Below are 16700 nucleotides of genomic sequence, written 5' to 3' on the forward strand. Positions count from 1 at the left end.
GTTCTCTTCCCCCCTTTCATTCTCCCCTCTTCCTCCCCTTCTGCCCTCGCTTCTATCCCCACCTCCATGCTCCCAATTTTATCAGGAGATACTCTGTGTTTCCTCTTCCCAGGGGTATTTATATATTTCAGCATTCACCTTGTTCCTTAGCTTCTCTATGGTAATGGACTATAGGCTTGTTATCCTTTGCTTTACAGCTAGTATCCATTTACGACTGAGTACATACCATGCTCATTTTTCTGGGTCTGGGTTACATTACTCAGGATGATTTTTTTTTCTAGTTCCATTCATTTGCATGCAGAGTTGAAGATGCCATGTTTTTTACTGCTGAGTAGTACTCCATTGTGTAAATGTGCCACATTATCTTTATCCATTCTTCAGTTGAGGGGCATCTAGGTTGTTTCCAGGTTCTTTCTAATACAAATAATGTTGCTACGAACATGGTTGAACAAATGTCCTTGTGGTAAAATTGAGCATCCTTTGAGTATATGCCCAAGTGTGGTATTGCTGGGTTCTGAGGCAGGTTGATTCCCAATTTTCTGAGATACCACTATACTGATTTCTAAAGTGGTTGTATAGGTTTGCATTCCCACCAGCAATGGATGAGTGTTCCCCTTACTTCACATCCTCTCTAGCATAAACTATTATTGGTGTTTTTGATCTTAGCCATTTAAACTGGTGTAAGATGGTATCTCAGAGTCATTTTGATTTTAATTTCCCTGATGGCTAAGGATGTTGAACATTTTCTTATGTGTCTTTCAGCCATTTGAGATTCTTTTATTAATAATTCTCTGCTTAGTTCTGTACTCTATTTTCAAATTGGATTATTTGGAATTTTGATGTCTAATTTCTTGGTTTCCTTATATATTTTGGAGATCAGTACTCTTTCTGATGATGGGGTTGGTGAAGATCTTTTCCCATTCAGCAAGCTGCCCTTTTGTCTTATTGACTGTGTCCTTTGCTTTACAGAAGCTTCTCAGTTTCAAGAGGTCCCATTTATTTATTGTTTCTCTCAGTGTCTGTGCTACTGGTGTTATATTTAGGAATTGGTCTCCTGTGCCCATGCATTGAAGGTTACTTTCGACTTTCTCGTCTATCACGTTTAGTGTGGTCATATTTATATTGAAGTCTTTAATCCATTTGATCTTGAGTTTTGTGCATGGTGATAGATATGAATCTATTTGCATTCTTCTACATCTTGACAACCAATAATTCCATTGTTCATAGGTGTTTGGATTAATATCCAGGTTTTCATTTTGATTCAGTTGGTCAACCTGTTTGTGTTTATACCAATACCAAGCTGTTTTCATTGCTGTAACTCTATAATAGAGTTTGATGTTAAGGATGACGATACCTCCAGAAGGTTCTTTATTGTACAGGATTATTTTGGTTATCCTAGGGTTTTGTTTTTCCATGTGGAGTTGAATATTGTTCTTTCAAGTTCTGTGAAGAATTGTCTTGGGATTTAATGAGGATTGCATTGTATCTATAGATTGCTTTTGGTAGGATTTTTATTTTTATTATGTTGAGCCTACCCATCCAAGAGCATGGGAGATATTTCATTTTCTGGTATATTCTTTGTTATCTTTCTTCAAAGACTTAAAGCTCTTGTCAAAAAGGTCTTTTACTTCTGTTAGTGTTACCCTAAGATCTTTTGTTATTTGTGGCTTTTGTGAAGGGTGATGTTTCTCTGATTTTTTTCTCAGCTTCTTTATCATTAGTATATAGGAAGGATACTGATTTTATTTTTAGTTGATCTTGTATTCTACCACATTACTGAAGGTATTTATCAGCTGTAGGAGTTCCATGGTAGATGTTTTGGGGTCATTTATATATACTATCATGTCATCTGCAAATAACGAAAGTTTGACTTCTTCCTTTCCAATTTGTATCCCCTTGACCTCCTTTTGTTGTTTTATTATTCTAGTCAGAACTTCAAGAACTATGTTGAATAGATCAGTATCTGTTGTTATGTCACCCTTTTCATTTCTGATTTTGTTTATTTGGATATTCTCTCTCTGCCTTTTGGTTAATTTGGATAAAGGTTTGTCAATCTTTTTTTTTCCATTACAAAATTGATAACTTTATTTTTAATACAGCAGTTCTCTGGAAAACACCATTGATGATGCATTATTTTCATTATTATTTTCATATGTATTTTCTTTTTTCTCTTTTTTTTATTGAGAAAAGGAAAAAAAACAAGTTTCTGCCTCCTCCCAGCCTCCCATTTCCCTCCCCCTCCTCCCACCCTTCTCCCCCTCCTCCCACCCTTCTCCCCCTCCCCCCACTCCTCTCCCCCTCCCTCTCCAGTCCAAAGAGCAGTCAGGGTTCCCTGCCCTGTGGTAAGTCCTAGGTCCTTCCCCCTCCGTCCATATCTAGGAAGGTGAACATCCAAACTGGCTAGGCTCCCACAAAGCCAGCACATTAAGTAGGATCAAAACCCCCTGCCATTGTCCTTAGCTTCTCATCAGCCCTCATTGTTTGCCATGTTCAGAGAGTCCGGTTTTATCCCATGCTTTTTCAGTCACAGTCCAGCTGGCCTTGGTGAGCTCCCAATAGATCAGCTCCACTGTCTCAGTGGGTGGGTGCACCCCTCGTGGTCCCGACTTCTTTGCTCATGTTCTCCCTCCTTCTGCTCCTCATTGGGACCTTGGGAGCTCAGTCCAGTGCTCCAGTGTGGGTCTCTGTCTTTATCTCCATCCATCACCAGATGAAGGTTCCCAATGTTGGCTCTCCTGGCGCCGAGAGATCAGGTCTCCGTGCTGGTTGGGTAGCTAGCAAACAAAGCACCTACCTTGCTTGGTGCAGGCAGGCCCAATGTTCAAGGTTTGTCAATCTTGTTGATTTTCTTGAAGAACCAACTCTGTCTCATTGTTTCTTTGTTTCTATTTTTTTCATCAGCCCTCAATTTGATTATTTCCTGCCATCTACTCCTCCTGGGTGAGTTTGATTCTTCTTGTACTAGAGCTTTCAGGTGTTCTGTTAGTTCGCCAGTGTGGGGTTTTCCCATCTTTATGTAGGCATTTAGTGCTATGAACTTTCTTCGTAGCACTGCTTTCATTGTGTCCCATAACTTTGGGTATGTTGTGCAGTCATTTATACTGAATTTTAGAACGTATTTAACTTCTTTCTTTTCTACTTTTCATGTCATCTGTATACACACACACACACACACACACACACACACACACTCATCAACTAAAAGATAAGAAATGCTGGACAGCAGGTTCACTGATACACTCATTTTGGGGAATGTGATCTAGTCCAATCACCATTCAACAAAACTACAAATGGATTTGCTATGTGACCCAGCTATACTACTTTTGGATACTTACATGGAAGAATTTATCAAAAATACATTGTAGGCATATAGAAGTCTCCAAGGTAGCTAAGTTACAGATCTGACCTATCAACAAAGGAATGCATTAAGTGAATGTGGCTTATATCACAAAGAACTTTTTAATACATAAAGAAGAGACAGATTTCCTCATTTGCAGGAAAATAGATGAAACTGGAGATAAGCATAATAAGGAAATTAAGGTCATTTCAGAAAGACAAATATTATGTTTTCTCTCATTTATGGGTCCTAGATGTTATATAGGCACATAAAGTCAGCAAAAAAGTCTTTATAGTTCTGAATAAAATATAAACTACTTATTACCACGTATTTAATTTTTAAAATAGCAAAGTAATAGGTCACAGCATCACATTTGTACACATACTTTGTTTTGTTGAAACTCCTCCCTCATTCCTTGTACCATTTTCCTCTCCTTGTCTCTTTCCTCCTCCCAGAAGCCTTCATTCCATTCCCATGCACTCTTTTATCCTCCTTTTTAGCCTCTATACTGTTCTAAAGGCCTCTTTTTCCCATCTCCACAGAAGCTGCCCTGGTGTTTGTGGGCTTCTTGCTGCTGTATATAGGAAGCCTCATTGGAAACCTCACCATTGGGCTCACTGTCTGGCAGGATCACTCCCTCCATATCCCAATGTACTTCTTCTTTTTTGTGCTAGCCACGTGAGAGCTTGATTATTCCACCAACATTGCTCCATTGACTCTGGCTTGTATCCTCTCCATGGGGAAGGTGCTTATCTCTCTGTCCAGATGTGGGGCCCAGATCCTTCTAGGAGGATCTGATTGTCTGCTCGCCATCATGGCCTATGACAGGTATGTGGCCATCTGTCATCCACTGCACTATAGCCTCATTATGACTTGGCAGCTGTGTGGACAGATGACTTGAGGTTCTCTGGGGCTGGGATTCCTGTTGTCACTGCCTTTGACCATTCTGATCTGCCACCTTCCATTCTGTGGTCACAGTGAAATCTACCACGTCTTCTGTGACATGCCTGCAGTCATATGCCTGGCCTGTACAGACACTGGCATACACCAGACAACTCTCTTTGCCCTCAGCATGGCTGCAGTGGCCATTTCCTTTCTCCCTTTGCATTGTGGCTACCATCCTGAGGATGAAGTCAGCAGAGAGGAAGGATGTGCCGGGCTCCTCACATCTCCCAGTCTTGCACCCTCATTTACTTTTCACCTGAGATCCAGCTATACCCCCAGAGGAAGGCGGGGCAGTATCTCTTGTCTATACTTTTTTTCCTGCTCATTGCTGAATTCCTTAATCTACAGCATAAGGTGACTGAAGCTGTGAAAAGGCTTTTGGCAAGAATGTTCTGGGTCAGGAAGCCAAAAACATTACTTCCTAGGAATATTATTCGTCAATCAAGGAGGGACTGATGGGAAGGAAGCTCACAGTAAACAGTGACAATAGAGCAGTAGCTGTGCTCATTACTACCTTGGTCTGTGAAGTGCTCATTATCCCCTACGTCTCTTAGGTTTTCAATCCTGGACTGACCCACGCTGCTTTAAGGAACCTTATTTTCTCCCACAGGACTTAGAATAAGGTCTGGTGTTCTATGGATGTCCATTTAAGTCTATATAAGTCCATTTGAGTCATAAACATCTGTTAGTTCCCTTATTTCTCTGTTAAGTTTCTGTCCGGCAGTCCTGCCCAGTGGTGAGAGTGGGGTGGAAGTCTCCCACTATTAGTGTGTGGGGTTTAATGTGTGATTTAAGCTTTAGTAGTGTTTCTTTTACAAATGTGGGTGCCCTTTATTTGGAGCATAGATGTTCAGTATTGAGATTTCCTCTTGATGGATTTTTCCTGTGACTAATATGAAATATCCTTCTTTGTCTCTTTTGATTGATTTTAGTTTGAAGTCTATTTTGTTAGCTATTAGGATAGCTACACCAGCTTGTTTGTTAGGTCCGATTGATTGGAAAATCTTTTCCCAACCCTTTACTCTGAGGCGATGTCTGTCTTTGTGGTTGAGGTGTGTTTCTTGTATGCAGCAGAAGGTTGAATTCTGGTTTTGTATCCAATCTGTTAGCCTGTGTCTTTTTAAAGTTGAGTTGAGTTTGTTTATATTAAGGGATATTAATTAGCAGTGATCAATAGTTCCCGTTATTTTAGTTTTTGTTGTGATTGTGTGTGTGTTTCTCTTCTTCGGGATTTGCTGCTGTGAGATCATTTATTCTCTGTGTTTCTATGGATGTTTCTTTGATTGGAATTTTCCTTCTAGTACTTTGTGTAGGGCTGGTTTGTATTGGTTAAATCTGGTTCTGTCATGGAATATCTTGTTTTCTCCATCTATGGTGACTGAAAGTTTTGCTGGGTATAGTAGTCTAGCCTGGCATCTGTGGTCTCTTTTTTTAAAATATTTATTTATTTATTATGTATACAATATTCTGTCTGTGTGTATGTCTACAGGCCAGAAGAGGGCACCAGACCTCATCCCAGATAGTTGTGAGCCACCATGTGGTTGCTGGGAATTGAACTCAGGACCTTTGGAAGAGCAGGCAATGCTCTTAACCACTGAGCCATCTCTCCAGACCCCCATCCGTGGTCTCTTAATGTCTGCGTAACATTTGACCAGGGCCTTTTGGCTTTCATTATTTCCTTTAAGAAGTCAGGTGTAATTCTGATAGGTCTGCCTTTATATCTTACTTGGCCCTTTTCCTTTGCAGCTCTTAATAGTTTTTTTTTATTTTGTATGTTTAGTGTTTTGATTATTATGTGTTGAGGGGACTTTTTTTTTGATCTAGTTTATTTCGTGTTCTGTAAGCTTCTTGTATCTTCATATGCATATCTTCTTTAGGTTGGGAAAGTTTTCTTCTATGATTTTGTTGAATGTACTTTATGTGCTTTTGAGTTGGACTTCTCTTTCTTCTATCCCTATTATTTTTAGGTTTAGTCTTTTTCATGGTGCTCTATATTTCCTGGATATTTTGTGTTAAGCTTTTGTTAGATTTAATGTTTTCTTTGACTGATGAGTCTATTTTCTCTATTGTATCTTCAGTGCTTGAGATTCTCTCTTCTATCTCTTGTATTCTGCTATTTATGCTTGTGTTTATGATTACTGATTTTTTTCTCCATATTTTCTGTTTCCAGAATTCCCTCGGGTTGTGTTTTCTTTATTGTCTCTATTTTGGTTTTCAAGTCTTGAATCATTCCTTTCATCTGTTCGATTTCTTTTTCTTGATTTTCTTTAAGGGAGTTGATTTCTTCCAATTTTTTGTGTGTCTTTTCCTCCATTTCTTTGAGGAAAATTTTCATTTCCTCCTTAGGGTCTCAAATATCCTCCTAATGTTATTATTTACGTAATTATCTTCTCCTTCATCTATATTAGGATGTTCAAGTCTTGCTGTTGTAGGGCCACTAGTTTTTGCTGGTGTCATGATGCTCTTTATGGTGTTGAGTGTGTTCTTACCTTATCTACCCATCTTTTCCTCTGAGTTGTGTAGTTGGGGCTGTGTCTCTGCTGATCAATCTTCCAGGTGTCAGTGGATCCAAGGCTCAGATGGTTGCTCCTCATGGTACAGTTGGGGCCACCATTCCAGTCACCCTGGAAGTCACTCTGCGTTTCCAGAGGTCGCTTGGTGCTCCTGGGGTGATCTTGCAATCCTGGAAGTTGTTTGGGCCAGGTCCCAAGGAGGTTGCTTTCTTGGACTTGCTCGCACTGAGGTCACTTGCTCGGGCCTGTTCCCATGGATGTCCCTGGCTCAGGCCTGCTCCCACAAATGTCCCTAACGTGGGCCCAAACCCCTGGAGGTTAATACTTAGAATCATGGTACTGGGTTTGACATTAGCAAGTGTCCAGGAAAGGGCCAGGCAATTTCTGTGGTTTACACGTTTATCACCCCTCTGCTGAATCCCCTGATCTCTGCTTGAAAAACAGAGCTTCAGAATGCTCTTGGGAAGGAAAGACAGTGTAAGATTCTTGGTTTTTTAGATTTATTTATTTTATGTGTATGGGTATTAAATATTAATTTAATATATATTAAATACCCATACACATAAAATAAGATAAATTAATAACACATTTATATCTAATACATTTTCCTAAATGTATGTATGTGCTCTTCATGGGTGGTTTCAGAGGCCAGAAGTGGTGATGTTCCCTTGGAACTGGAGTTAGGGATTATTGTGAGCCACATGATGGTAACTGGACCAGGTTCTCTGAAACAGCAGCAAATGTTCTCAGTTGCTGAGTCACCTATCCAGCCTCAAATTACAAGACTCTTGCTGTTCAGAACACAATGAGTCTTTCTGCATGGAGTCAATCAAGAGTTATTTTTACACAAGTGAACTGTACAGAAGGTGAGAATCAATGGGGAGAAAAACCTCTATGTTTCAAAAATTGTTGGAAATTCTATTGCTATTCTTCATCACTATATGGATTTTTTTTTGTTTTAAAGCTTATCTTAGTTTTGTTTTTTATTGCTGTGAAGAGACAGCATGACCATGGCAACTCTAATAAAGAAAACGTTTAATGGAGTGGGCGTGTATACAGTTCAGAGGTTCAGTCCATCATGGCAGGGAGCATGGCAGCATTGGGCAAGCATGGTGCTGGAGAAATAGCTGAGTGTCCTACATCTTGCAGGAAAGAGGAAGTTGACACACTGGGCAGCATCCTGAGTATATGAAACCTCAAAGCCTGCCTCCACAGTGACATACTTCCTCCAACAAGGCCATTTACTCAAGCAAAGCAAATACCTTCTAATAGTGCTATTCCCTATGAGATTATGGAATTATGGGATTATGGGACCAATTACATTCAAACTACCACAAAGTTAAAAAAAATTCATTCTTTTAAAGTGATTTGTTGCTGAGATCAGCAGAAAGGATAGCCAAGTGATATAGATTGTAAAGGTCCCATACACTGCAGAATCTGATCTCAGCCAGTTAAGGCTCCTTTGATTCTACTTTCCCCTAGAAATGAGATCCAGTGTTTGACTTCTTTCAAAAATTTATTTACATTTGTCTAAAGCAGGACTCATGAATCTAAGACTGTCTTCTAACTCTCTAGGTAGCTGAGGATGACCTGAAACTTCTGACCTTCCTGCTTCTATCTCCTTGGTGGAGTCCTGGGATTACATATATGTGACAGTTAATATGATGGCTGGGATTGAGCCCAGGGTTTAGGATTTGCTAGGCAAGCATTCTACCCAAGGAGCTACATCCCAGCTCTTCATTGGTAGTTAAATATAGATTAAAGTTATACAGGTGTCCTTTCTGCCATGTTCCAGTGGCACTAAGGTTTCAGAATACTCAAATGCTGCTGAGATACCATGAGGAACTGCACTGTACGTTCTCTGATTAGAGTACAAATTAGCATTTCTAACTTCTACAATCCTAGATAAGGTGACTTTTACTTATATAACAAGAATGGAGAGGGAGGGGGAGAGGAGTGGGGGGAGGGGTAGAAGGGTGGGAGGAGGGGGAGAAGGGTGGGAGGAGGGGGAGAAGGGTGGGAGGAGGGGGAGGGAAATGGGAGGCTGGGAGGAGGTGGAAACTTGTTTTTTGTTTATGTTTTTTTTCTTCTTTTCTTAATAAAAAAAATTATTAAAAAAAAAAAAAGAAAATGAATTCCATGGCCAAGATGGGAAAATGACTAACCCACTTTCTATTTAAAGACTTACAACATATATTTCAGTAGTTTTACAGAGGAATTCCTTAGAAAAATTGGTTATAAGAAAATTTTCTTTATTTAGCATGTGTTATCTTGCCACAAAGAAAATGTTTTTCTCAGATACTCAGAGAAAAGTTTGCACGATAATAAACAAAAGCCATGGAAAATGGCAGTAGATAGCATGCTACCTTGGTGTGATTGTTCCCCAAGTTTCTGCTGGGAAAAAAAAAGTTCCTAAGCAGGGGGAGGGAAATGGGAGGCTGGGAGGAGGTGGAAACTTGTTTTTTTTTCTCCTTTTCTCAATAAAAAAATGGAAAAAAAAAGTTCCTAAGGAGAATAGCATATACCAATAAGATGGGTGAGCCAGTAAAGGGCTTGCTGAGCTGGCCTGATGATCTTAGATCCCTGAAACCCACAGTGGGAGGAGAGAACTGACTCCCAAAAGTTGTCTTCTGATGTCCACATATGCTCCATGACATTTGTGTCTGCACTCACACACACACACGTATGTTATTCTCACACACACTGATAACAATGAAAAAAAATCCAATAATATAATCAATTGTTTGGGTTGTGAAATTTAGTGCTCACTAGTCTTTTAAAATATTTTATCAATTATTATTATTATTATTATTATTATTATTATCATCATCATGAGTGCGTGTGTGTGTATGTGCGTGCATGTGTGTGTGATCTGTGTGAATAAGAACAGGTAGATATTAATGCCACGATGTGTATGTGGAAGTCAGAGGACAACTTTTGGAAGTCCATATCTTTTTTCACCTTGTCAAGTCAGAGTCTTTTTTGCTTCTATTGCTCTGCAAGCTCCACGATGCTTCTGGGTTGATTTTCCTGCCTCTTCCCCCCTCCATTCCCTTGTAAAAGGGCTGGGATTGAGGATGAAAACCACTATATTTATATTTTTGTAGATTTTGGACATCAAAGTCAGGTCGTAGGCATTTACCTAGGGCTATCCCATGGGCCTTCAGTGCTTGCTAGTCTCTTCCTGTTCTTAACAAGGAAACTGATCTTTGGACCATACAGCAGGTACTAGACTTATGCTTCCTAAAGATATGAAATGTGGGTTTTGATCAAGGTCTTTTTTTTTTTAAGATTTATTTATTTACTATGTAAACAGTGTTTTGTCTGTCTGTATGCCTGCACACCAGAAGAGGGCACCAGATCTCATTACAAATGGTTGTGAGCCACAACTTGTTTGCTAGGAATTGAACTCAGAACTTCTGGAAGAGCAGCCAGTGTTCTTAACCTCTGAGCCATCTCTCTAGCCCTTGGTCAAGGTTTTAATGATTGGCAGAAATACAGGCTAACCCCTATGAGATGAGGTTCTAAACTTGTACACTATGTTCACTGTGGCTCGACATTCTTTTAGGGAAAAGAAAGTTGTAATGGTGGGGTGATCTAGAACCACTCAGTGAATCAAGGGAGAATCTGAAGAGTTCTCTGGGTGAAAATAATGCATTGGTCATTGTCGCTTCTGAATTTCTTAGAGTCTGATTCTAGAAGATAGGCCAGATGATGAATGAAGGGTGCTATTACCTGCCAGGGAATGAATGAATTTTTTTCTTTGTGAAGCTTTTAACAATGGATGTTTTCTTAGTACACATATTTAATTCAGCAAACATAAAATTATAGGGATGTGTGGAAAACAATAGAAAACTAGAGGGAGTATGTGGAGGCGCACCAAATCCTGCCTTCTGTATAATTCAGGGAAGCAATGACCATCTTGCCCATTTCTGTTACACAGGCAGAATGAAAACAAGTCCGTGATGAAGATACAGCCAAATCTAGTAGCAATTAAAGCAGTTTACAAGATCGTATCCCCAAACAATTCCTATTTGTGTTTAAAGACCTACTGGGGCTGGTCCAGTCGAACGCCAAGTCAGCCTCCTGGGGCTCAGTGGAATCAGCATGGGCAGGGAATTCTCCAGAAATGAGATGAAGAGTGAGAACAGAGAAGCAACCTGGAGTTCAACTCCACAAATCCCTAGGTCCCATGTTCTTCCCTGGTGAAGGGGCAGTGGGAAGAGCTGGCATACAGAAATGTGTGCTGTCCTCAGAGGAAGGGGGACTCTCAGAGGTTGAGCTACATAGTTGTGCAACCATTAGGAGGACCACAGCTTGGGGTTGAGTCAGCCTTGGGTTGAGAATGTGGTGCCAGGTCCCCTAGGCAGAAGAAAGGAAGGAGACAGAGGAGACTGTCTGAGCTGCTTTGTGTTGTAGACCCTGGGACTGGGCCAATGAATACTCCTGACCTTGGCATCTCCTAGAGGAGCTTTCTGGTGTTGAATTACAGATAAGTTGGAGTGTTTAACCTCCTCTACCTAACGAGGAGTCTCCAGATTTGTCACTAATGTGGGGAGATTTTTTTTTTCACTCATCAATGTCTTAGATGGAGACAAATACCACAGGGTAAGTTTTTTATTTTTATGAAGTTCTATTTGTGGAATGTTGACAGGAATAATAATGACCAGCTATGTTTCTGAGCTTTGTTGGGTAGCAGCCATTATAGGAGCAAGCACAAAGTATTAAAGAGAAATAGCATTCTTAGATGCCCCCAACTAGAAACCGTAAAATTTATTTCTTAATTTATTATAACTCAAGTGTTTTAAAAATAGAGTATTTGAAATAAATCCTCAAAACTAAACTGTATATGATAAAAATAAAAAAAACTGAAATAACCATTTAATGATAATTTTGGGCTAATGCAGTGGTCCTTAACTTTCCTAATGCTGAGACTCTTTAATATAGTTCCTCATGTTGTGGTGACCCCCAACCATGAAAATTTTTTCCTTGATACTTCATAACTGTAATTTTGCTACTATTACGAATTGTGATGTAAATATCTGTGTTTTCCAATGATCTTAGGTGACCCTTGTGAAAGGTCATTTGACCCCCAAGAGATTGAGATCCACAGGTCGAGAATTACTGGGCTAAGGAATGTTCAACAATTGAGTACAGAGATTATTTTGAGTATCATAGCAGCTAACCCAAAAGGGAAACGACAAATTGTATAGCAATCATGGTTAAGCAGGATGCCATATGTATGTCCATTCATAAAAATATGCTCTAACTCCAGAAGTGCGGTACATACATGTAATCTCAGCAACCAATAGACAATTAAGAATCTTGAGTTCAAGATCAGACTCAGTTACATGGCTAGTATATGTCTTCCTCATCCTCCTTGTTCTTATCCTCCCTCCCCTTATTTCCTCTACTTCTTCCTTTCTCCTCTTTTTTGGTGACAGGATCTCCATATAATCTGGCTGTCCTGGAACTTGTTCTGTAGACCAGGCTGGCCTTAGAACTCACAGCTATTTTCCTACCTCTGCTTTCCAAGTGCTATGATTAAGGATATGCACCACCACAGCCTGGAGTCAGTACATGACTTGAGAAAAGATGAGCAAGGAAGAAGGACCGATATGAGAGCCACTTTACGGAGAAATGCCTCTTAATCAGGCTTCATCAAAACTGCAGTCGAGCTAACAATGCACTGTGCTTCGAGATCATTTCGACCTAAGCGCTCTTTCTGCTTACACTATGTATGCAACCTGTTTAGGATTATCTGACCTTGAAAAAAAAAGCCAATGTACTTAATCTTAGCTATGCTTTGGGCTCCCAGTGCAATCAACTTTTACAAGCTACGATGAATAGCTTGAATCTTGTTCTGTATGGTGTTCCCCATTTTTCCTTTGTGACTCATTCATGGCCCTAATTCAGAACAATGTCCATGTAAGATGAGGCGACTTGACTTAAGTGCACTTACCGTTGAAAACAACACCTACTACAAACATGTTGCAAGCAATATGTGGGCATAACATGATAACATCTGTTTGTGGCTTTCTGTGCTAATCCGTGTCAGCAGGGTCAGAAAAAAAAAACAATTCCTTCCCTCATGAGACTCCTGTTTAAGAAAAATGTGTCTCATTCCTTTTCCATTTGCTATGATGTTCAATAGAGAGGGAGGTGGTTGTTCAGGAGATCAGAACTCCAGGAATGGCCAGGCTCACTCTCGATTAGGAGTTAGACTTTGCTATTAGACAGCAGCAGGCCAGACAGAGGAGAATGTGGCATCCTGTGTGAGGGATGGATGTTCTGTCTCTCTTTTATTCTCCAGCCCATTCCTCTCTTTGATCCAATACAGTAAGAAGCCAGAATGTGAGAGATCCATCTGATGTCGTCCTTAGAGACTCCTATAGGGTATGTGAAGTTAGTTAGATCATGGATCTGAGGGCAGCTGGTGAGAGGCCAAAAATGCTTTGCCTGATTCATGTCCAGAGAGGTAGGAGAATGGACCAGTTTCATTGCAACCAGGAATAAGGAATTTCCAACAGATTTGGATGTAACAGAGATGTCAAAACTACCTGTTTGGTTCAGGAATTGGGACGTCCTTGATGACCTTCAGTAAGATGGTCTCAAGAAGCAGAGAAATGCAATACAATAGACTACTCGAGATAAAGAATAGGAAATGGGCCTGGTGGTGGTTGTGTGGGTATTTAATCCCAGCACTCAGGAGGCAGAGGCATGTGAATCTCTGAGTTCAAAGGCAGCCTGGTCTATAGAGTGAGTCTGAGGTCAATTAGGGCCTCACAGAAAAAAAAAAACCTGTCTCCAAAAATCAAAATTTACACCAAAACAAACAAACAAACAAACGAATAAAGGAAATGGGAGGCGGTTATTATGGAAAGGGGACTGTTGTTAATTGTTTTTGAAGCAGAGTTTCATTTAGCTCAAGTTGGCCTTAAACTCACTCTTAGCTGAAGGTGGGCTGAAAGTCCTGATCCTCTTGTTTCTGCTTCCAAAATGCTGGGATTACAGGCATAGGCCACCATGCATAGCGAGAGGCTCTGAAGTGTGACATAACATTGGCACGGTTGATTGAGGTTGATTGATGCTATGGGAAGGAAGGCTGTCATAGAAGGGACAACAGCACTAGATGTTGGAAGCTGAGCAAATAGCTTGTGAGCCCGGGTCCCAGACAAAATAAGAGGGACGGAGAGGACTATCTGTGCAGAAGAAAAGAAAGAGCAAAACCTAGGCTGATGGGAAAATGTGATGGCCTTAAGAGTAAGTAGAAAATACTGTGCTCAGAGCCTGTGAGAATAATGACAAGTCTCTTCCAGGAGCACTCTGCCTATCGTCAGGGGTGTCACGGGTGCCAGTAGCAGTGCCAATGCACTAAATACATGGAAGAAGGAAATCAGACCGGGATGGTCCTCTTCCACTTCCGCCCCTTCTCCAGACTCCCCGAGGTGCAGATGCTGATCTTTGTGGTCTTCCTCATGATGTACCTGGTCAGCATCGGAGGAAACATGTCCATCGTCCTCACCACCTGGGCCAATCGGTGTCTCCACACCCCTATGTACTTCTTCCTGGCGAACCTGGCTAGCCTGGAGATCTTCTATTCTTCTACCATAGCTCCGCTGACTCTGGCCAGCGTCCTGTCTGCAGAGAGAACTGTGGTCTCCCTGGCAGGCTGTGGTGCCCAGATGTTCTTCTTCATCTTCCTGGGCAGTGCTGACTGCATCCTGCTGGCCGTCATGGCCTATGACCGGTTTGTGGCCATCTGTCACCCTCTGCGCTACACCCTCATCATGAGCTGGCACCTGTGTGTCCAGCTGGCGCTGGGGTCCCTGTTGGTGGGGTTCATCTTGGCCATGCAGTTGACCGTGCTCATCTTCCGACTGCCTTTCTGCAGCAGTAAGGAAATCAGCCTGTTCTACTGTGATGTCCTCCCTGTCATGAGACTGGCCTGTGCAGACACCCATGTCCACGAGGCCACCCTGTTTGTGGTCAGTGTCATCGTCCTGACCATCCCTTTCCTCCTCATCACTCTGTCCTATGTCTTCATTGTAGATGCCATCCTGAAGATCCGTTCCGCCGAGGGGAGGCGCAAAGCCTTCTCTACCTGTTCCTCCCACCTGACTGTGGTCCTCCTGCAGTATGGATGTGGAAGTCTCATCTACTTGTGTCCCAGCTCCAGTTACTCTCCTGAGCGGGGCCAGGTAGTATCTGTGGTTTACACATTCATCACCCCTGTGCTGAACCCCTTGATCTACAGCATGAGGAACAGAGAACTCAAGGATGCTTTGAGGAGAGTAATAATGAAATTGCTTTTGGTCCAAACACAAGAAACATTCTAAAAACTCCTCTACAGCTTGCTGGGTAGAAATCCTGAGTTGAACATATGCAGTAGGAGAAATGGGGGCTGATATGGCATTGGTTTGCTACTCTTTTCTTTCTTTTTTTATTTTTAAAACAATCTTATTTTACATACAAATCCCAGATTCCTCTCCCTCCCATCCTCTCTCTCCCTCCACCTTCTCCCCACCCCACCCCTCAGAGAGGGTGAGGCCTCCCATGGGGAGTCAACAAAATCTGTCACATCACTTGAGGTAGAACCAAGGCCCTCCCCCATGCATCTAGACTGAGCAAGGTATCTCTCCATTTGGAATGGGCTCCAAAGAGCCAGTTCATGCACTAGGAACGGTTATGCTGCTAGTGGCCCCGCAAAGAGGATTCACCGCCCAAACTACACAACTGTCACCCACATTCAAAGGGCCTAGTTTAGTCTTATGCAGGTTCCCCAGATGTCAGTCCAGAGTCAGTGAGCTCCCATTGGCTCGGGTCAGTTGTTTCTGTGGGTTTCCCCATCATGGTCTTGGTCCCTTTGCTCATGATATCCTTCCTCCCTCTCTATGACTGGACTTCAGGAGTTCGACCCAGTGCTTAGCTGTTGATCTCTGAATCTACTGCCATCAGTTCCTGGATGAAGATTCTATGATGACAATTAAGGTGGTCGTCAATCTGATTACAGGTGAAGGGCAGTTAAGGCACCCACTCCACTATTGCTTAGATTCTTAGGTGGGGTCATCCTTGTGGATTCATGAGTGCCTGGTTTCCCACTCATCTCATAAGGGCTCCTTCTTTCAAGCTAGCTCTTTCCTTGTTCTCCCTCTCTGCTTTTTATTCAACTCCACATTCCTGATCCCTGCAAGTTCTCCTCCATCCTCCCCTTCTCCCTTCCTCTTCTCCTAACCCCCTCCTCCTTCCATGCTGCCAATTTCCTAAGGAGATCTCATCTACTTCCCCTTCCTGGGGTGGGGAATCCGTGTATGCCCCTCTTAGGGTTCTCCTTGTTTCTGGTCTTCTCTGGGGTTGTGGATTGTAGCCTGGTTGTCTTTTGCTTTATGTCTAATATCCACATATGACTGAGTACATGCTATGTTAGCCTTTTTGGGTCTGAGTTAGCTCACTCAGGATGTTTTTTTTTCTAGTTACATCCATTTGCCTGTAAATTTCAAGGTGTCATTTTTTTTTAAACCACTGAGTTGTACTCCGTTGTGTAAATGTACTACATTTTCTTTATCCATTCTTCAGTTGAGGGTCATCTAGGTTTGCTACTCTTAACTTCATGTTTTATACTGTTATTTTTTTTTTTAAGGCTCAGTTCCTCTCCTCAGCCTTAGGTTAGTCCTTTTGGAAAATGGGGATGAAAATACTTCCAGTATTTAAATTCTGAATTAGTAATGAGGATCATTAAGAGAAAACAGTGGTCTCTCTCTCTTTCTCTCTCTCTCTCTCTCTGAATCAGAGTTGGAATTTATTAAATATAGAAAGAAGGAAACTCAGGAAAAGATTAAGGCACACCCGAAAGAGGGGTGTGGACTCTTCTAAAGAGAGTTGCTACTATGCTACTTACTATTTTA

At 41.5% G+C, this 16700-nt stretch overlaps 1 protein-coding gene and 1 pseudogene across 1 annotated transcript; both read left to right on the forward strand.

The window, feature by feature from the left end:
• Nucleotides 1–1344: 1344 nt before the first annotated feature.
• On the forward strand, nucleotides 1345–4542 carry LOC121454746 (annotated as a pseudogene).
• Nucleotides 4543–14177: 9635 nt separating this feature from the next.
• On the forward strand, nucleotides 14178–15134 carry LOC121454747 (olfactory receptor 10V1-like). Its single transcript, XM_041662171.1, has one exon. The coding sequence runs from the start codon at nucleotides 14178–14180 to the stop codon at nucleotides 15132–15134; it is 957 nt and encodes a 318-aa protein (XP_041518105.1).
• Nucleotides 15135–16700: the final 1566 nt, after the last annotated feature.

Source organism: Microtus oregoni, unplaced genomic scaffold (assembly GCF_018167655.1).
Source record: "Microtus oregoni isolate MIOR12 unplaced genomic scaffold, Mior012 000012F_ref0000307, whole genome shotgun sequence".
Lineage (NCBI taxonomy): Eukaryota > Metazoa > Chordata > Mammalia > Rodentia > Cricetidae > Microtus > Microtus oregoni.

What these genes read in the sequence shown, in the direction of transcription:
- LOC121454747 (XM_041662171.1), top strand. Translation starts at nt 14,178, where the DNA reads ATGGAAGAAGGAAATCAGACCGGGATGGTCCTCTTCCACTTCCGCCCC.